The 22,624-nt window shown below is 30.4% G+C and overlaps 1 protein-coding gene across 1 annotated transcript; it reads right to left on the bottom strand.

The window, feature by feature from the left end:
* Nucleotides 1-696: 696 nt before the first annotated feature.
* On the bottom strand, nucleotides 697-21,450 carry LOC143231955 (lamin Dm0-like). The gene is made up of 11 exons (XM_076466843.1): nucleotides 20,874-21,450; nucleotides 19,817-19,949; nucleotides 17,933-18,082; nucleotides 14,178-14,348; nucleotides 11,160-11,285; nucleotides 10,568-10,788; nucleotides 9,835-10,057; nucleotides 9,154-9,258; nucleotides 6,680-6,799; nucleotides 6,069-6,161; nucleotides 697-5,487 (listed from the first exon to the last, which is right to left on the bottom strand). The coding sequence occupies exons 1-11, from the start codon at nucleotides 21,296-21,298 to the stop codon at nucleotides 5,449-5,451; spliced, it is 1,806 nt and encodes a 601-aa protein (XP_076322958.1). The 5' UTR covers nucleotides 21,299-21,450; the 3' UTR covers nucleotides 697-5,448.
* Between the last annotated feature and the right edge of the window lie 1,174 nt (nucleotides 21,451-22,624).

Below are 22,624 nucleotides of genomic sequence, written 5' to 3' on the forward strand. Positions count from 1 at the left end.
GAATAGTGGGATTGACCGTCACATTATACTGCCCCCACGGCTGAAATGGGGAGCACGTTTGGTGCGACGGGGACTCGAACCCGCGACCCTCAGATTACGAGTCGAGTGCCTTAACTCACCTGGCCATGCCGGGCCAAAAGAATGAAAAATAATTGCATGATAAGGAACATGGAGTACTTGGCTTTACTTTCCAGTTACAGGACATTGCAGGTTAAGCATTTATTCCAAGGTATTAGTAACCATCTGTACTATAGATGTACAAAAATATTTAGGTAAAGCTAAACAAATAAACCGTAATGAGTGCTTATAGTAAACGGAGAAAATCATCACAGTGAAACCTCATTAAGCTGGTATTCTAAATCCTAATTTTTACATATATTTAAGAATTAAGGATACCATCTGAATATATAAGAAAAAAATGTTGGGATCTCCAGTTCTGAAACAAACTGGTACCTAAATGGCATATGTTTATTCCTTTATCATTTAAGAAATTAAACCGAATTTTGCCTCAGTCATTTTTATTTGCTAGACCAAAACCCTGTTGGACTCTCTGCTGCATCCACTACAGGGAATTAAACCCCGGATTTGGTACTGTAATTCTAACTTCGTAGACTTATTCTTGTTCCATTGTGTGACTCATTATGTTTTGTTTGCAAATTGTAAAAACAAAAAAAAAAATCATATAACCACCAAAAGCAAATTATTAAATAATTTTTATTTCACTTTCTTCAGTGCACAGTACATATAACAAATCCCAAATAAAAAAAAACATCCACAAACATTAATCAAAATTTAAATAATTGATAAACGTGTATTATTGAAAAACTACCTGAATTTCTATTTCACTATACATTTCAGCAACTATTGGGTTTTTTTCCTTCCACATTTTGTTTAATTAATAGTGCTGACAAGCTGCATGAAACAGTTAAAAGTCCGAGATGCACAATGGATTTATGACCTTAGTAAAACGATCAATGGTTTATAGGGTATTTTAAGTAACTTGCTACACAGTGTACCACCTGCTTGTCTTAAAGTTGCTACACAAGGAGCGGTAATTTTTTTTGTTTCATTTAGGTAAAAAGTTCTAGGATTTGTAACAATGTTTTTGATTAATTATGCTACACGAGTTAGTTACACAAACACATAAAAAATGGGCTTTTCATGGAAACTGAAATGTTTATACAAATCCTAAAATATACCATAAAGGTTTAGAGTAAACAAATATATATTTAAAATACAGTTTAGAAATCAAACTAAACTTCTTACCCTTGTAAGGAAACCAAGCATCTTACAATTCTATTATTACAAACACTGTAGCTTTTGTCAAATCTAAACAACAACAAAAAGACATAAATCTAAACATAAAACTAATCCAGAATCAGCATAAAATATAATGCTACAATAAAAAAAAGAAAATACAACTAAAGATGTTTAACTTTTCTTATCACTAATGAAAATGTATTTTTGATCAATTGTGTTACGAATTAGTTACACTTAAACACTCACAAAAAAAAGATCTTAATGGAAAATGAAATACCCATAGAAATCCTAAAATATACCATAAAGAATTAGAGTAAACATATACAACTTTAAAATACAGTTTAACAAAGTAAACTGAACTTTTCTTTTCCAGCAAACCTCACAAGCTTGTAAAGAAACTAAACATCTTGCAGTTCTATTATTGCAAACACTGTAATTATGGTAGAAAAAAGAAATCTCTGAACGTATAAAACTAACCCATAATGAGCACAGAAGACGATGGCACAGTAAAGAAAAAAAATACAATTAAGATATTTAATGTTCCTAACTGCTAATGTAAGTTTCTTCTTTTCTTCTTCTCACTTTACTTCTTCATTTTGCTTTAGTTTCATAGTTCCATAACTCCATGTTTACCATACACCTTCACAGTCTGTTCCTTCTTCCCCTAACTCTACTCAACTGATATAACATCACTCTGATGTTATATTGTTAAGTATCAGTATTTCTAGTGGCTAAAACAAAATGTTCACACATTTACTATCTATATCCTTTCAAAGTTAAGTACAGTCATATGAAATAAACAAAATTAGCACAGTTTTAATGAAAGGTAATAAATAGTTAATTACATCTGAAAGAATAATAAAATCACCACAGATTATTAATGGTGGCATTCTACTTAATTATTGGCATATACTAAGTTCTATGTCACTATCAGTATATACACTTGTACACCTTATTGAATTTCATACCATTGTTGAATACTGTTGCTACACTTAAGTATGTGTAAATGGATTATTTTCATTTCATAGAATGCTCTATGAAATTTGAATTTTTTAAATTAAAAATTTGTAGCATAAATGCACGTATTAACATAACCTTTAAGAAAACAAAACAAACCCTTCTTCCAGAAACCACAAGAAACTTTAATTATTCTTCAGTGTTTTTAGTTTGTATCTTTATTAATGACACTTTAATACGGTACAGTCAAGAATGGTTCTGAACTCTGTATGAATTTACTTGAATAACATTCAAAACTAAGCTGAAATTGATTGGTCAATAAATAAAACTTCTCTGAAACTAGTTGTCAATCATCTTAACAAAACTTTCTGTCAGATAAGTTAAGCATTCCACACGATGAATGTCTTTCAGACAAACATGGAAGTTGGCATGTTCAAATAAAATATACTTTTACATGCAGTATTAGTATGAAATTTAATTTTCACTGTCACAAAATATACAAAACCTTGTATCAAGAATGGCAAGTAGGACTTAGAATGATTGTCTGACTAACATTTCTATGGCAATAAAGATGTCTATAACAAAAATTAGTTGTTAAATACAGTTAATTATAAATATTAATAATTATGCAACACATTTACAATAAAGGACATTATAACAGTCAAAAGGAGAAATTCCTATTTGATGAAAAGTCTAAAGCCAATATTATTATATTTCCCTTATACTTCACTCATAAGAAAGATAACTATAACAATACTTGACATCATCTCTCAAACTATCAGCTTTCATATCTCAGTCTAAAATAATGGCATGCAATTCTTCCTACAAAACAAGTTTTGCCTTAAATGTAATCTTTTTCCATGAATTTAAACTTTTAGTAAGATAAACAAAAAAGCATATTTCATTTTGCAGTAGCTTCATAGAATACCTAACAAGGAAACACAAAAAAGAAATATGCATTGGCATACAAATTTAGTGTCTGAAAACAACAACTACATATACAGATTTTTTAACACTGCAATTTCTATAGCAATTATAGAACAAAGTATACAAAAAAGAATACATTTAAGTGTGATGTTATGCCTAACAAAGCAAAAAAAAAATAATTAATACAGTGTCTTATATGCAGTATGATCAAAACAATCATTCCAGTAAGACAGTTCCTTAAAAACAAGGATAGTTTTCCCTGGTTTTATATTCATGTATCTATAAAGCATAATAGAAATAAAACACACCACAGTAGTTAATTATTAATAAATAAGTATTGAAAACTTAAGTTATTGTAGTAAATAAGAAAATTTCTCTAACTTTACAACAACAGCAGACATATCATAAAACTGAAAGACTAAAATATTTAATACTGAAATTCTACTAATTACACAAGAAATATTAGGAATCTTGGAGCAAGAGAAAACAAATTAGGTTTCTAAGTATAGGCATAAACATTCTAGGGTTTTCTTTCATAACGTTTTACAGGAGGGAAGAATTTTACTTGGCAAATGATGAAGCAAAGATCATCTGAGTGCCAAAAGGCACAGTACATTTATGAACATTTCTGTTCGTACACACTAAAAACCGTATGTTTAGAATGGTACAGTTTTAAGAGTACCCATCTTTTTTGACAACAAAAGTTATAATTTAGAAATAAATCCCTCTAGTTTGCAAAAAATCTAGATGGAAAACTATCATTTAATTAATGCAGTTCATGGAAGAAAAATTTTAGAACTTGTATTCAAAAACAGATGCCTTGTTAAGATATAATAAAAACTAGTAATAATCTAAATCACCAACATTATAAATTTGCATTTGGTGTAGTTAGATAAATACAATTTGGCAAAAAAAGTTATAATATTAAATTATATATATTTTTCTTTATTTGCAAGAATTTTGAATTAAATTTGATTTAAGGAAGAAACACCAATGTTCTCAAGACTACTAAGTTTGCATTGAATGCTAAATATGCACAGCTGTATTTCTTTCCCAAAGTTGTTTTTCCGTATGGCTAGATCCACAAGCCTGTTTGACATAACTTATTTCCCAAAGTCATTCCTTTTTATATTTTGCTTTGTTTTTTTAAGTACAAAATTATGTTTACGATTTAATGTGTATTTTTGTTTTACACATGGAGAAAAAATGTCGACATAATTTTAACTCACCTTAAATATGACTACAATGTATGATTTAAAAAAATATAAATTCCCTCTACTTTCTACCTTGTACAGTTATACAAAAATAAAAAATAACATTGACAATATAGGAAAAAAAACAACAAAAGATTTTGTGATAAGATATAGGACAGTAATTAACTGTTAATTACTTGAAAGGCAATTTCACAGCTGTAAAATTTCATTGTTTTAAATACAAATAGTTTGAATGTTTTTCATACATCAGTTGATAAAATTCTTGAAACTACACATAAAATTTGTACTTTACGCTGTTTTATCAATGATGGGTGTTTTTTTACTTCTAAAACCTGGTATACATATTTCTCTACAGGAATAACAATCACTAATATAACTCTTGTTAAAAAGTTCTAGCACACAGAACACTGGGCATCAAGTTTCTAACTACATATAAAATGAATGTCACAAGTATAACAAGATGTCTTTAATAATTAAGCAGCAGATACTAGCATTAGCACTAAATCTGCAAGATTCTGTATAACCAAACTACAAAAACATATTGAAGCTTTAGGTTATGGGATGTTCTAGTAATTCAGCAATAAAATAACATACAACAATGTATTTGTTAACTCCTAAACAACTAGTTAACAAGTATTGTAATTAACCTTAAATCTGTCCTATTAGTTTTCAAGCTACAACAACATATAGCACCAATTATTTTAAGTTCTAAGCAATTAAGCAACTGATATTAGAATGATATTAGGTCTACAAAGTCCTACGTAATGGTGATACAAGACAATACATTCTATACACCACAAAGTTTTAGGTCTTAAGCAACTGATATTAGCAATACCCTTATATATTGTACGGACTCAGGATTCCTTTAAGATATAATGTAATAAAGAGCCTATGGCATGAGAGATTCAAAAGGACTGCTACAGTTAATATTAAAAAAAACAACACGTGTCATGTGTTAACAGGATTAAAATACTTAAAATTCTGAAAAATACAAACAGCACCAGAACATGATAGATGCTACCCAGTGTATTCTACAGTTTCATATGTATGCATACAATGCTAGTAAACTATTTTATAAGCATGCTTAGCTTCACATGATGGTGCACTTCTCTGGATTGTCTGGATCATCCTGTAATAAGGAAAATAGTTATTGAAAAAAAGCATGGTCTACTTTTCTAAAAAGCTCTTTATGTATAATTTTTACATTTTTATTTAATAAAGATACTTGTGAATTACTATTGAGCACACCTGAACTTATCAAGGTAAATGACATTAAAAAGGATCTATCATGTGAACTAAAAAGCAACCTGTTTTATGAACATAAAAGAGTGTTGAAATATGCCATATACTAATTAGTATAGCGTCCACAATTTTTCACATGTAGTTATAATCAAATGGTTTAAATATGGACTCTTACACTTTTCAACAGTATACTATTCTAAAGAGTAATTTTCATCACAGATATCGAAATCATTTTACACGTAAAATAAAATAGAGGACAGACTTTTAACAAGTCTTCACTTAGCTTCTTTAAGAGAAATGTATACACCCAATAAAAACAAAAATCAAGCTTTTGGTAAGCATTAACAATTTGTTTTTAAACTAACAAATTATATTTAGGGCATAATTTCACATGTCACTATCAATATTGCAAAGCAGCTACTAAGAGTTACAATCTTAAGATTTACAAACTGTGTTAACACAACTTGCCTCAGCAGCTGCATCTGGATATTCCCCACTTTCAGAGGTTGTCTCTGCCAGAGAACTGAGTAACCTCTTGGTTGTTTCACGAACTGCCATGTCCTATTAAGCAGGAACAACAATATAGTTTAATTTTCTGTATTTAAAATAACAAATGATCTGACACCTTTCAAATCATAATGTGAAAAGAAACTACACTTTTTTAAGTTATAGAATTAAATTTTAATACAATTACTGAGTCAATCATTCTAAGAAGCACAAAATAGAAATTTCAATAAAGAGAAAAAACAAAAAACTAATTTACTGACATTCTTTCTACACTATCCTGTCACCATGTATTAAGGGTAAGTTAATCCCTCAAGAGGTAGATGCATTTCAAAACAACATTGAAAGATGTACAATGTGTGTTATACACCGACTTATATTTTACTTGTTATAAACAAACGTATGTAGGAGTTCTGAAAAACTGGTTCATGTACATTTTACGTTACACAGGAAACACTTCAACATATTTTTTTAATTCAAATTTAAAGTTAAATATCAACTGCTTGGAGTAAATTTGTGGTATAAAACAATTATAAAATTTGTTTCTTCTATTTTACATAAAAATTTCCACTTACTTCACCATCTGAATTCAGAATTGTCACTGTTGTTGATTCACCTATTACCCACTTTTGGCCTTTCATAACAATATCACCACTTGAAGGATTGTGAGTAACTCCACTGTCTGAACTCCATATCTATGGAGTAAAAAGTGCAATCTATAATAGAACTATAATTAATTCAACCAGAGCAAAATTATATTAAAAAATACAGCCACTTCATTTAGAATTTCTTTTATTTCACAATTACAAATAAAACTAGCATTGGTACTTGAATAAAATTTGTGGATTCTCCAACTAAACATATCTTATTCTTATCAGCATAGATTAGGATTTCTTAACATTTTCTTTTCTGAAAAGAAATGGATAAAGAGTAATCTAAATGAATTTTACAAGATTTTTTGGGGGTCAAAAGCCACTGATTTAAATTAAGTTAAAAAGACCAATGGCTTTAAAAATGTAAAAGCATGAGTGAAGCAGCCAGTATCACCTATGACATTGGCTAATGACAAGGGCAAACCTACCTTAAAAATATGTTTAAAATGGCAGTGGTTGTAACAATGGCATCATAATAAAATATGTATGATTGTGACTTGAGAGCCACACAGACCACACATTGGTGCATCAGTACCAGATAAAAGGAAGTGGTTAGTTAAAAAACTGTGACCAATGCATAGCCTAGCCAAAACAACTTCCTCCCTTTGATTTTACAGAAACACAGCCAAAGAGCTAAAGAAAGCTTGACTTGAAAAAGCTTATTATTTTGTTGTTCACTCCAGGTCGACTGCCAACTGGTGTATAGTTGGATTTTGATAACTGGACCATAGTCCACATATGGAACAGGTACAGTGGTGATAGAGCCAGAGCAGATGGACTTCGCCACTCTGTCAGCTAGCTCATTCCCATGAATACCAACATGAGCTGGTATCCAAAAAAAAAACTGGAGAGAGACTAATAGGGGCAGTTAGCTTATGGAATAGGTTGATAAGTTGTATTGACAGTAATAAAAGGATTGAGCCTTACATGAACCCTAAAATGCCTGTGAGTAGATTCAAAACATCTGTTGTATGGTTTATATGCATTTAAATATTGAGATTAATTTTTTACAGATTATGAAGCTTCTGAAGAATAATCTAAAATTCTAAAAGTTTTTACTGCAACATTTTTTATATAAAAACAATTCAGTCTCTGACAGCTTTACATTTTTGTAAAACTTTCCAATAAACTTTCATTTATAAAACTGTTTTATCTTTTTTCCTGCTGTGAAAGACACTGCACTCAGTTTTAGTGACCAAATGACTACTGACATACAATAAATATCTTTTCACAATGCCAATATTCTAAATGAGTTAGTTTTTTTTTTACTCTTAATCAGAAAGGTTAATTTAATATATAAATTTAAAACCTGTCTTACATCTGTTACTATAATTTTTTTACATTTCTTTTTGGAATTTTCTTTATCCATTCAAGTAATTACTTAGGTTAACAAGGTCTAATCTTAGGCTTGATAGAGCTGATCAAATACAAAAATGATTTAACTAATGATTTTGTACTACTAAAAACATTTCTTTCCCTATTGTACTGCAACATTATAATTCAAATGAAGTTCAGAGTGATGAAGCAAGCTTTAAGAAATTAGGACTAACTGTGGCAGAAGCTGTTTACTAATGTATTTTCTTCAAGCAGTATATTATCCAATAAACTTTTATCACTTTGTTCTGTCGTCTACACACTGTACTGGAGGTAAAATTGGCTTGAAAAATTGAAAAGAACAGAAAAAGATATTTCATCTTAAATCACTAATCTAAATATGGTTTCTCAAAGGTAAGATCAGGCAATTATAATCACACTATGACAACAGAGGTTGAGAACTAGCAACTGGTTAAAATTAATAAAAACTCACTTACACTGAAGTTACAAGGTTCACACTGTTTATTTTTCAAAGCTAGAAGTCTATTATGCTAAAAATATTCAGCAAATTCGTAAAGAGAAACACTTTTCTTGAAGTGTGCTGAAATAGCCGCAAAATCAAAATAAATCAACTTTTCTACTGAATGGATTTCAACTCTGAAACAGTTAACATTTATTTTCAATAAATGTTTTTAATTCAATAAAAGTTGGTGAACACAAGTTGGTGAATAAAGGATGAACCCAGCTGGGTATCAAAGAATCAAGGAAGAAATATAAGATATTCTGAAAAAAAAATTAAATGTTTACTTGTTTTCTCTTTAGAAATAGGTGTGCAAGGACACCTTCAAAGAACCCTTCTTCCTCTATACCATGGACAGTTGATGCAAACACACCAGCTAATGCCATTAAGACTGATTTGTACATTAAGAAAAGCTAACTTTTAATTATCCCTTACTTAGAGCAATACTAATAAAAAGTAAATAAACATGTGTGAAATAGATGCAATTATTTTCAAAGTGATGTAAATTAACCTCTTACATCTAGACCTTAATTTCAAAAGACTTCTAGTTATGTAAGCTTACCGTAACTGTCATGTTTGGTTTGATTAAAGAATTCCTGTGAAACCTATGCACAGTTTCTTCTTCTCCCGCTTGACACACTAATTGCCAGTTTCCTAGAGAAACATCCTGCAACAGAAATCACATTTAGTTTGAGTACATTGTGTTTGTTTTACTGTACACAAAAAACAATTTCAAGCATTTGTTTTGTGGGTTTATCACACAGCAATTAGGAAATTTAACTCAGCAAATATAAACACACATTTGTCTCTGACTTCATCATCTTAAACTCAATATGCACATTCTCAAAAGGGAGTGGATAATATTGATGTAAGTCTAGAGTTACCTATAACTAAACTATGGGTCTATAAAGAACAGTTTGCTTTAACAAAACCTTATTGTATTTTATTCCACATTCTTGTCTAACATTGCTAAATGTATATAAGAATTTGTTCACCCAACATGTGCTATACTTTACTGATGGTGGCTTTACCATTAATAACAGATTTGCTATATTAAGGCACTTAAATTATTTATGTTTGTTAAAATAAAACTCTTCGGAAACAAAAATTTAAAAACCGTTTCTCCGGTTTCTTTGTTGTGAGCAGGAAAGATGTCACTTTAAGATTCATGGTCTACTGTTCTATGTTTAGAGCAACATTAAGTAATCCTTCAAGATCTAGACAATCAGTAATATAGTAGTACCTTATCTCCTTTGTTGTGGATTTTAATATACTTTCCATCTTGATCCTGGTCTGTAATTTCAATATCTCCTTTAGCAGATGCTGAAACCTGTCTTGCATTGCTGCTTCTTTTCAGAGATGTTTGAGATACCACACGCCTTCGTTTTACACCCCGGATGGGTGTACCATGACCTGAGGTACTTCGCTCTCTACTTGTAGTGGAAGTGTCTAAAGAGATATTCAACCTGTAACACATGTATGTAACTTAATGATATAAATCTCTTGAAAACAAAACATACAGTTAATAAGAAACAGTTAATAATTCTAAATTAGTTAATATTATTGTTTAGTAACTGATTAGCTTGAACCATAAAAGTTTCAAGAACAATTTGTTAGAAAAGCAGAAATTTAAACAATTCGATCTAACTTATAAGTTTTAGTAACTAAAAAGTAATTTCAAAAAATACCTTTGAAAAATTACTTAAAAATGATGTACCAAAGGTAAAACTGTTTTACTATGTTCAGTATACACTACTGTTCCCAAATTAAATCTAACCACAATAAATAAGGTATAATAAACTGGTACATGTCTGCCTCTGTAGAAATAAACAGAAAATTTTATATATTAAATTCAATAATAAACTCAATATTAAAGAATATTATACATATGTATATATCAGTACAAGTTATCTTTTTTCATAACAAGATTTTAGAATGATAGAAATCAAAAAGAGTTGATTAAGCTTACAACGAACCTGCTTTCTTCTCCCTCTAGGAGTTTACGATAAGCTGCCAATTCTAAATCTAGAGCTACTTTGGTATCCAGAAGGTCTTGGTAGTCTTTAATGTACTGACTAATCTGTTGCTTCAATCGGTTCAGTTCGTCCTCTTTAGCTCGGTAAGCAGCATTATGCCATTCCCTCTCCTGCTCCAACATCTGTTCCAAGTCTCGAACACGGTCTTCAAGGGAAGCGTTCTAAAACAACACAATTTGAATGATTACCATCTTCATAACAAAGTCGTGCACAAGTTCAGTATGTATAATCAAAAATATAGAATCCTATTGAAAAAAATCTAGCAATATGGTTGAAAAAAAAACTCCACAAAGATTTGAATACCATTTTGTTTTGTATTACCATCCTAAAGAAATATGGAGAAACTTAATATACATAATAAAAAAGACTATTTCAGAAGAAATCAAGAATTATGGTCCAAAAAACTCCACAAAATGAGAATACTATTTTTTGTAACTGACTCATCCATATAAGAGCATCCACGTTACATTTTAGATTTCATCCATATCAACAAAACAATATAGTCCAATAGAAAATAACCAATAGCTCTTACCTTTCTTTCAAGTTCACCAATTTTCGATGACAGAATTTCAGATTCAGATTTGTACTTCTTTATCTGTTCTCTAGCTGAAGATGCAAGAGCAGAACTTCTGTCGAGGTTATTTTGTAAGTCAGCAATCTGTAAGTTTAAATACCAATCATACATTTAATGACAGAGAAACTGTTATAATTAACTTCTAAACAATCTGGATATTGAAACAATAATTAATTAAAGTATAACTTGAAAAAGATATCTTTAAAAATAGCTTTAAACTACACAAATAACATGAAATGTTATATATACTGGATTTACAAAATACATCACTTGGAGGACTAAACATCTTTATGATAACAATGCAGTAAATCATTAGTTGACATTTAACAAGGTAAACTGTAAAGTATCGAAGATGATCCAATGTTCAATCTTAATATATTACATATGGTGTTGGCAATATTCCTACATAGCATAATTCTTGATAAAAACTGCAGTAACTTGTTAAATTAGTCCCGAGATTTTTAAATTTTGCAGCGACATAATATTTGATCTGAATCAATATTCTGTCATTTAAATATTCAATTTTTACTGAATCTTATATTAATTTTAACATTAAAATTTTCAACCTCATAAAAACCCCATACATTCACTACCAGTCACATGTACGAATTTTTAAACTGATTCAGTCACACAACTATCTGCAACTCTTAATTACAAACAAGTATGACATTCTGCAATGTTTTAAACCTGAAAGACAACTATCTGCAACTCTTAATTACAAACAAGTATGACATTCTGCAATGTTTTAAAACTGAAAGTATTTTTTTTATGAATTTATATCTTATTTATGTTTTAATAAGGTCAGTCAAAGTGGCAGTTTTATAGTCAAATTAACAAAAAAAATTAAAAATACTCTTATAGCCAGTATATCAGTTTATACAGTTTACTTATTATGCATACAATGTGTGTGTTTGTCACTCAGAAAAATGGAAAATGATTAGCTCTATTCTGAAGGCCTCTGGAATGGGTCTTCAAAATTTATATCAAATTCCATGGACAACAACTGTTATGAATAGAACTAGGTTAAGATGGTGAAGAGAAATTTTGAAAAATTTTATTAAAGTAAGTTACAAATCATAATGGCATCAACAATAAGTATCATAGCATTATTTATCATACATATTGTAACTAACTTTGCTATCGCTAAACAGAAAAATTATAAAAGCAGCAAGCTGGTCATCTTGTCCTAACTGTATCTCAAAAAATTGTATGATATACACTGCTGGTCAAAATCTTAAGGCCAATGAACAAAAATATATGCATTTTGTGTTGTTAGACTCAACTATGCATTTAGGTAGAGCTTCAAAAGATGAAAATAAAAATAAAAAACTTTTTTAGCATTTAATAGGGAAAATGTGAACACTATGAAAGTAGCCTAAATACTAGCTGGTCAAAAGTTTAAGACCACACTGAAACGAAGCGTTAATCGGTAAACACGTTACGAAATTTAGTTATTTGAGTTTAAGCATTAGAGTTGTCAACATCTCCCACTGACATCTCCTGTGTTACACTGTGTAAAAACATGACAAAGATTAAAAAGTTGACAGAGTTTAAACGTGGCAGAACTGTCGATCTGCAAATGCAAGGTCTCTTTCAATGTGCCATCGCTGGTAAGATTGGGCATAATAGAACTGCTGTTGCAAATTTCTTAAAAGACCCTGAGGGATACGAACAAGAATTTCAATTGGTTAGCTCAAGAAAATTTTGCTGGCGTTGAGCAGGAGGATTTGACGGGTTGTCCGGCAAAACACCAGCTGATTGTTAAATCAGATTAAGGCCCTTACGGATGCAGAATGCAGCTCAAGAACAATAAGACGGCATCTATGAGAGAAAGGCTTTAAAAACCGTAAACGTCTTCAAAGGCCACGCCTCCTTTCACACCATGAAACAGCTCAGTTAAACTTTGCTGAAAAGCACCAAACATGGGACTCAGAAACGTGGAAGAAGGTTTTGTTCTCTGATGAGAAAAAAAATTTAACCTGGATGGTCCAAATGGCTTCCAAGGTTACTGGCACGATAAGATTATCCCACCGGAAACATTTTCTACATGACACAGTGGAGGAGATTCCATCATGATCTGGGGTGTTTTCTTCTTCCATGGAACAATGGAGCTTCAGGTTATTCAGGGGCATCAAACAGCAGCTGGCTACATTGGCATGTTGGAGAAAACATCCTTATTGACTGAAGGCCCTCGGTTGTGTGAAAATGACTGGATCTTTCAGTAGGACAATGCTCGCAAGACAAAGGACTTTTTCATGGCAAATAACGTGATTCTTTTGGACCATCCAGCGTGTTTGTCTGAACTGAAGCCCACTGAAAATGTTTGGGGGTAGATGGTAAGGGAAGGCTATAGAAATGCTAAAAAAGTTTTTTATTTTTATTTTCATCTTTTGTATCTATACCTAAATACGTAGTTGAGTCTAACAATGCAAAATGCATATTTTTTCCTTATGTTCATTGGCCTTAAGAATTTGGCCAGATATACTAATCATACCACTATCAACACAAAGCAATGCATTCATTCTTCATCTACTTAACTAATGCATTAATTAGTTTTTAAATAACATATATTCTTCAAAGCTTGTTGCATCAATGCCAAATGTTCAGATTACTGATAAATAAAAATATTCTCCACCCTTTCATTTGGTCATTCTCATTTCCAAAGTTAATTTTGATAGCTTAGCTCAGAAAGACAATACACCATTTTACTCATGTTTTGTAACACTGAATTAAGATTTAGTCTTGCTCCTAATTCATCTAAAAACAATCACCATGTTACAAAGCAAAGTATGATGTGGTGTTATTAGGATGCTGTACATTTCAAAAATAAACTGAAGAACGTGAATGATGCCAGCTTGCTTTATTCTGCAGTGTTAACAAGATGTAGCGTATTGTTTGAGCAAAGCCCAATTTTAACTTTTTTTTCACTCATGTGACTCTGGATAGATTAATTAATTACATCCAGATGTACAATACCTTGGCTTCATACACAGTTTCAATTTCATCTCTATTATGTTTCATCTGTGTTTCGTACTGATCCCGCAGTTCCTGCAAAGTCTCAGCTAACTTTTCTTCATACTGATTTCTTTTCTGTGCATCAATTTCTTCAATTTCAATTTGACGAACTGATCTGACCTCTTCCATCTCCTAAAAAGCCACAGAATAAAAGATTATTAGTTTTTACAAAAACGTTTTAGCATCTAATGTGTGTCAAACTCCCAAAATGTGCAGTAAGACTCAGACAGTTAACTTCTATATAAAGAAAAACATACTCTACATATTACATAGTTTCTTTTTATTTAATCACTTTCAGCTTACAAGTTGAAAAGTACATTCTCTCTTTTCAACAAAACACTTTGTCCAAAGTTTTTAAATAAAAGATAAATTTAATAGTGTCATAAATGCATCTTCAGGGCAATAGATTATAAGTAAAATACATTTAACATTTGTAATCAATAACCATAAAATATTTATCCATTTCACAGTGACAAATTAAAGTCCTTATTAACAAACCACCAAACTAAAAAATATAATTTTATTTTTTAAATAAAAAGCAGTGAATTGCATATAAGGGTTGTTTGGTGGGCTCTAGTCCTTATCTTTCTGCTGTTATGCCCTAAGACCAATATGCTGTTAACCAATTTTGGACCAAAATCAATCTAATGATAGAAAAAATTAAAATCATTTATAAAGCATTTATTTGATGGTTTGAAAGTTATTTCATGATGGTGCCATTCTCGAACATGTGCTAGATATGACACACAGGTTATAACTTGTCACAACATAATAGGTGTGTACCAGATATGTCATACTGATATTATGTATACACAAAGCTATTCATAAAATATTTATTATCACACAGTTACAAAACAAAACATAGGAAATTTGAATGAAATACTGAAGCCATAAAAACAGTTGATTCATTGTTTAGGCTTGAGCAAACATCGCATTCATACATATCATAGCTGATTTCCTTTAGCAGCCTTATAGTTTACATCCATTGCAAACATCGGGTACAAGCATTTCTGTGTACCAAACCATTTTCTTTTTTGCATTATGTACTGAAGTTGATGCATTTGGAGCATTTCTTTCTTACAAATTCCCTCAATATTTTAAACTTAGGTGTTCATTTTTTGTGTAAAATCCTTCTTTACTTTGATCAAAGACTCTGCAATTTTTGCCTTGTAAGTTAGTGAATCAAATTGGTTTGCTTTTGTCTGCATCTGCTATTTAACTTAGGGCATGATAGTGGGTAAAAGAAAATACATGATCTAGCTAACAAATGAATTAACACTTCCACCAATAAAGCAAATAAAATGTTTAAACATTCCTAGGTGATTTTGAGGTTAATCTGTAGGAAGGTCAAAATATTGTTCTCTGCTTTATTAGTAAAAGGGTTGATACCTATGCCAGCTGTTCTGAGATACATTTTCATTTCAAGTGGGTTTCTCGTCATCAAGAATTAATACTTGCTGTAAAATTTGATTTAAGTTTCACTCACAGTCCTTTACTGGCTGCACATTTTTAATTGGATATCGTGAATTTTTGTCAATACCCACCAACAAACCCAAGAAAGTAACAGAGATACTTACAACCCAATAAATCAGAACACATCTTCATTTCATACGCCAACCTGATTCTTTAAAATATATGGTTGTAGTTTTTTCTCTCTAAACAGCATTAATAGTTTTCTTTATAGTAACGCTATGGAATTTAGATTAACAGTTTCTTGTCACCACACCCATTCTATTAGTACACCCATTTCACACACCACTATTTATGCTAACTGATTAAGCTAAAATCACATGATGCTAAATGCTCTGTAATTAAGATAATTTCATAAAATTTAGTAAAGTTGTGCTGAAAAGTTGGCAATGAATAATGAACAAGATCAACTACTATGATCCTTTTGTAAACATGAACTAAAAACTGCTAATAGTTTTCTTGGCCTAGCCAATACTTATGTACCTGCACATCCATTTACCTTATAGATTTGCTGCTAAACCAGCCATCTTTAATCTGAATAATAAAAACACTAAATACAATCCACTTTTACTCTTAGTTGAAGATGTAGTAAAAATGTTAGACCAACAGCTCATGTAATTTTTTTGCATAGGCATATCCAAATATTTTCATGAAATTTGAGCAGTTTTTGTTGAATAGCTTTGCACATGACATATTTATATCAAATGAGACTCCAAACTGTAGGTTATTAATAATTTCCTTTATAAAAATGCCACAGAAACTGGATTCACAGCTTCTTGTCATCACCCCCATGAACTCAGTACAGTCATGTGAAGCATTATTACATATGCTAATTACTTAAGGTAGCATTAACCCTTAAAACTGGGCAAGTTTAAATGCTGAGGAAACACTGTTAAGCACTTCCTATAACTTTCAAATTGAGAAAAAAGCAAAAGTGTTATGACACAGTCTCTGAAACTACACTTTCAGCCATATATATCACATGTTCAGTTAATGCAGCTGGGATAAACAAATATGCAAAATAAACTGTTTTAACACCATCACTTTTGAATGATAAAAAAATGTGAAAATTGAAACATGCTTTTTGTGAACATCCTTGTTGCTTGAATTAAACACTTAACAAATTTCCCACTGTTCTCAAATTTTCTTACAATTAAAAAATTTAAATAAAAATACGTTACAAGTCTATTTAACACTAACAAAGCCAATAATTAAAATTAATTGCTCATAGCTCAATGTTATCTTCCTGTTTTTTTTTAATATTGTCTACACACTACTAAAATTTTTTTTCAGGCAGTTGTACAGGAGAAATGTGACCAATACTTTAAGAAACTTAAGACACAAGTTCTAGATCTTCACATCAAAAGAGAAGTACAATCTGTATGAACCACAAATGGAGATGAATATAGATACAATTCCTATGAGCTAATAAAATTATACAAAAAACTTGTCAGTTGGTTAGGAAATAAAAATCTTACATAGCCATCACATTATAAGGTGAAAGGTAACAAAACTGTCAACACACTATACAACAAACATTAACTAATATTAAAGGACAGAGTGGTCTAGGTACAAGTAATGTTCATTTAAAAACAAACATTTTGTGTATGACAAAAATATTACACAACAAATCTTGTATTATTTACCTCATTAACAATAAACTAAAAGTTTTTCCAACTTAGATTTAGTAACAGTGATAAACATGTTTATGTACAATAAAGTGTATCTGGAGACTACAATATTCTTTCTAGTGTGAAAAATGACTGCTGTGTGAAAGGAAAATTTTTTAAAAAATTATCAGGATCCTTAACTTACAAAGTTAGGTTGTTGCTACACAGTGTCTGAACATCCTTCACAAATATGTCATGCAAATCATCCAGCATCACAAACCAGATGGCACGATGCATTTTCAAAGAGTAATGTCATAGTTTAGGAGTCCATAATGCATCTCCCATTACACTGGGTATCCCACCCACTTACCAAATTTTAAACTAATAAAGTCATAGTCATCCTGTGATGCTTAGAAAATGTAATCATGGAAAATATGCAACAAGAGTGAAATGTCATTTTGAATAAATAAATAATTTCAAAGAAAGGATAAAAAAGAAAAAAACTATTGTAGATACATTGTCGGTAAACAATGTAAAGTTATTGTGGTCCAAAAAAAATGTTATCAAATAACTTATTAATTAAAATTACCATTGTCTTGTAAATACTGAAGCAAGGTTGTATAGACAAGAACTTACTGTCCTATGCATAGAATCCTTGAAAGACAATTCCTCTGATAAACTCTGACATCTGTTTTCCATTTCTACTCTTTTCAGCACTTCATCCTCCAACTGTTTCTTAAGGGTTGCTACTTGTTTCATCAAGTTATCCCTCTCATCTTGAACATCCTGTTAAAAATTACCAAAATATTAATTCAAAGTATTTCATTCCTGTATCAAACAAAATAATCAACAACATGCTTGAGTGTACTGCTTCTAAAAAAAAAAAGTTTAAAAGCAGAATAACTTTCAAATAAAATGCTAGTTTTAAATTAAACTAAACCACTAATTACAATGTGGATATAATCATCTAAATTATAAAAGAGTAAAAACTCAATCATAAAATATTCTGTGAGGTTGCATTTCAAAAATAATACAGACTAGCTCTTCAATGTCAGGTCACTATTAAAAACATCAACTACATATATTCACCAAGTTTATCATATTCATTTTTTTCATTGATCTGATGAATAAAACAAACCAGTGTTTTCAAAGGTTCATATTCTTCATTTTTCAAGGCTCATTCACTTTTATTTTTCCTTTTTTATGAAGTAGTAATACTATATCATTATCTGTTTCATTAGTTTTATTGTTGGATTTTACAACAACATCGATTAAGATTGCTGAAAATTTAAAAAAAGAAAAAAAAGAGAATGGCCAGTGTTTGGACATTCTAACTTTACTGACCTGCCGAGTTCGGAATATCTGTAATAAACTTTGTGCTAAAAGTCTTAGATAAGAAATTTTTGTAGAAAATACACAAATGGTGACTGCCAAGTAATGCTTATTAAAATAGACAAAAATAATTTGAAAATGACTGAAAAATAAAAAAATAAATAAAAATAGAAATATTAACTGTGTATGAAAAACATTCAATCATCTGGATTATTAAATAGTTACATTTAACTAAATATCCACCAACATCTACTGCAGCATAACCTAATGTGGTGCCTGGTTTCAATTATGACAAAAAAAAAGATTACTTCCATACAAAAAATGTTAACTTCTACCCCTGAAGATGCATGTCTGTCATCCCAAGATACTTGAAAGTAAGAGTTTAAAAGCCTGTGTTCTAAATATTTTGTTCATTCTGCAAAAATACATACATAGACATTAATTTTATGTTCTACTTACAATAAATAATTGTAATACCACCAATCATTCAAATTTCCAGCAAATTTGTAGTTTTGCCCCAAATATTTTAAACATTATGGTACTCTGCACATAGTCACAGGTATGCAAAACAAACTTGGAACAATACCATAAAAAGTATTAGCTTACTTTCTCAAAACTTAAAAATGGTACAATGTAAATAGTACATTAGACAAGCAGTATGTTGTTGTCATACCCAAGAAGTCCCCAATACAAAATTGAACAGCTGATTAACATGTGATATTTTATTTAGTGACTTCTTTATAATACTGTATTAAATTACACTGACCATTTTTGAAGAAAAAGAATGCAATGGGTTTTATGATGATTTCACTTGTATTATTTAACCAAATAACTATTTGTTATGTCATTAATAAACAAACATGATTTTAACATAAAAAACACTGGAAATAAGACAACATACAAGAATGACTCTGAACAGCTTTAAAAACTAGATTATAAAAAATAACATTAGAATAATAATGTGGTAGAAAATAACTTGCATGTTTTCTTATAGCAAAGCCAGATAGGGCTATCTGCTGAGCCCACCAAAGGGGGACCAAACCCCTGATTTTAGCATTGTAAATCCCCAGACTTACTACTGTACTAGCAGGGGGCTAGAAAATAACTTAGTAAAAGATAAAGCAATAAATAAAAATATAACAAATGCTATGTACCTTTCAAAAGACACATGTACGTACAATTACTTACCTTCAGTTCATCCTCGAGTCTCTTTCTGTCCGAAACTGCTTGGTTCAGACGGGACCGTAAGTCTTGAATTTGAGATTCTGTGTAATTAACTCTTCTTTCTGCAGTGGCAAGATCCTTTTCTTTTTTATTAAGTCTGGTAAATAATTAAAATAGTTTCATAAAGCCAGAGAACCAAACAAATACAAAAAATTACAAGTTGAAAGGAATGTATAGAATTAGTAACACAGAGCTTGTTCCTGTTATAAACTTTACATTCAAGACTTATAGGGTGCCTACTAACACTAAACACTCAAATATCTTAGATAAGAAAAAAACATTAATCATGGAAACCTCAATAATACCTACTATTTTTCTATAAACAGTAATTTTTTTTATGATGAAAGTTGAGATTTTGTTGATAAATGTTTAACTTTACTAAGAAAGTATAGTGTTAGATATTAAAATAATTAGTAACCCTTGACTCTAAAGAGTGTGATAGGTGTAATACAATTTGCATGTTGCTTTATTTAATAATCAATATTGTTTTCAGTATTCAGACTAACTTACATGCTGAAATATCAACAAGTACATTGTATTATTGTGTTTTGCATATTAGTATAATATTATATATTTGTATGAGAGATATTTTCAATCTTATAATTTAATTTTTTGATAGAGGAAGACTGTACTGAATATGGTGAAATAATCTTGAAATTTTGAAATACTTGGAGAAATGAGAGAACATCATAAAAACAAGTAGGGTGTTTATGAATAAATTATAAATTAAGCTTTGAAGAATACTTAGTCATAGTACCCTTTTATGATTGGTGAATTTATGATAAACATTATTTTCATACATTATAAAAGTTTAAATGAAATCATTATATTCCTAACTCACATTGTAACTTTTAATGTAAATTCGTAAATAAATGATAATTATACTACAAGTTACAAGTTATTACTTACAGGTTAAATTAACCAAGGAGCCAACCATAGCACAAGTTTAACTCCGTATTTAGACTCAAGTTGAGGAAGGATAAAAACAAACAAACTAAACATGTAGTAAATGGAATATTACCTTTCTTGTAATTCGTCTACTTCTTTCTTCCACTTTCCAGCTTCAATCTGCAGTCTTGCTTTCTCCTTAGCTGTTTCATCAATCAGTCTTCTAGCATCTTTCAGTTCCTGCTCATATAGAGTCTTGATGTTTTTTACCTCTTTGGTTACAGTTTCCTGCGTTGTTTGAACCTGTCTTGTCAAACGACTGTTTTCACTTTCCAAACTTCGAACACGATCAATATATGCAGCTAACTTATCATTCAGATTTTGAAGTTCAATTTTTTCCTCCATTCGAGATAGTTTAGTAGGTGATAACGGCGAACTTGGCCTTTCAGTATCATTTTCATACCGACTTGTAGACACATGTGGACTCTGAGCTGTGGTGTTAACACTTGATTGGTATCTTGTTGTTGTTGTAGATTTTCGAGTTGTTTTAGATGCCATAATAATAAAATTGTAAAAACTGTCGTTCCGCTAGAAACTTCACAAGCGACTTCTAAACGGTTTAACACTATACCAGTACCGGTAAACCACACCTCTACAGCAGCCTCTTCGTACAGAAATTCGCGGCTAAAGCAACGGCGACCTCTAGTTATGAAAAGTTAAATAAACTATTACTTTATTTCTAGGTCAAAAAAATAACATACAGTGAAGTATATTTTGAAAAAATAAAATAATTTTAATTAATAAAAGATTAATAATTGAAAAATCTATAAACTGATCTGTCTCCCTAGCTTTTTAATTAAATATTTTTGGCAATATATCCTATACTGCTTCATTTGGCTTTTCATCTGCCAGCCTACGCACCTCCCACGTTGTCTGACAAGACCCAGATTGCTTTGCAGCTGCTCAAACATAAAAATGATGTCATCACCACTATTGGAAACCGGTAATAGGTGAAGCAGGTTTTGACTGTCATCCTGAATACGTATTTTAGTTGCTGACCGGTGATAATGTGAAACAGGATTATATAGGGTGTATCCACTAATACGAATTGATACAAAAGTTCATTCGACCCGGAACGGTAATAAGAAATCATAAATTTAATTGAAAGTGTTAATTTCTGGCAAGTATTATTAATAGTTACTCTTTGATTTTTATTAGTACTGTATTAATTAAACATAATTAGAATTATTATTTTAATTATATTAACCTAATTAATGTTATAAACAAAATTTGAACTTATTTTGCTCAAAACAATCCACATAAAAAGTTCTCCTTATATTTGATAAAAAATAAAATCCTCGGATATGTGTTATTCGGAATTTTTTAAAGGTTAGATCGAAAAGTTAAATTGATAAATTTTAGATATAAACAAAATATCCGGAACTACTAAAATAAACGATTAAAAATTAGTTTGATTTGTTGAATTTTTACAGAAACCTACCCAGGGCTACTTACGCCTACCGTCTCTAATTTGGAAGGCATCTTTTCAACGCCAAATCTCAGACTACGCTTTATATCGAATATAAGGCGGATATATTCGGCTACAGCTTTCGATTGCACAACGTGCAGATTGCTAATCGAACGCCTTAAACACTAAGCCTTGCTAGACCCTCCACCATCCTGACAAAAAACAAAACAAGAATAAATAGATAAGTTTTGGCTATTAACTTAACAAATAATAACTTCAGAAATCACAAAAACATATTTTTCTAACGATTGACTACTTTAACATGTAAATTTTCGACTTACAAATCTATTTCGGTAGCAAACAGGAACATTTAATTTCATCATACACATGGTTTCCATGTATTACTGATAAAATAT

The sequence above is a fragment of the Tachypleus tridentatus genome, chromosome 11 (genome assembly GCF_004210375.1).
Source record: "Tachypleus tridentatus isolate NWPU-2018 chromosome 11, ASM421037v1, whole genome shotgun sequence".
Lineage (NCBI taxonomy): Eukaryota > Metazoa > Arthropoda > Merostomata > Xiphosura > Limulidae > Tachypleus > Tachypleus tridentatus.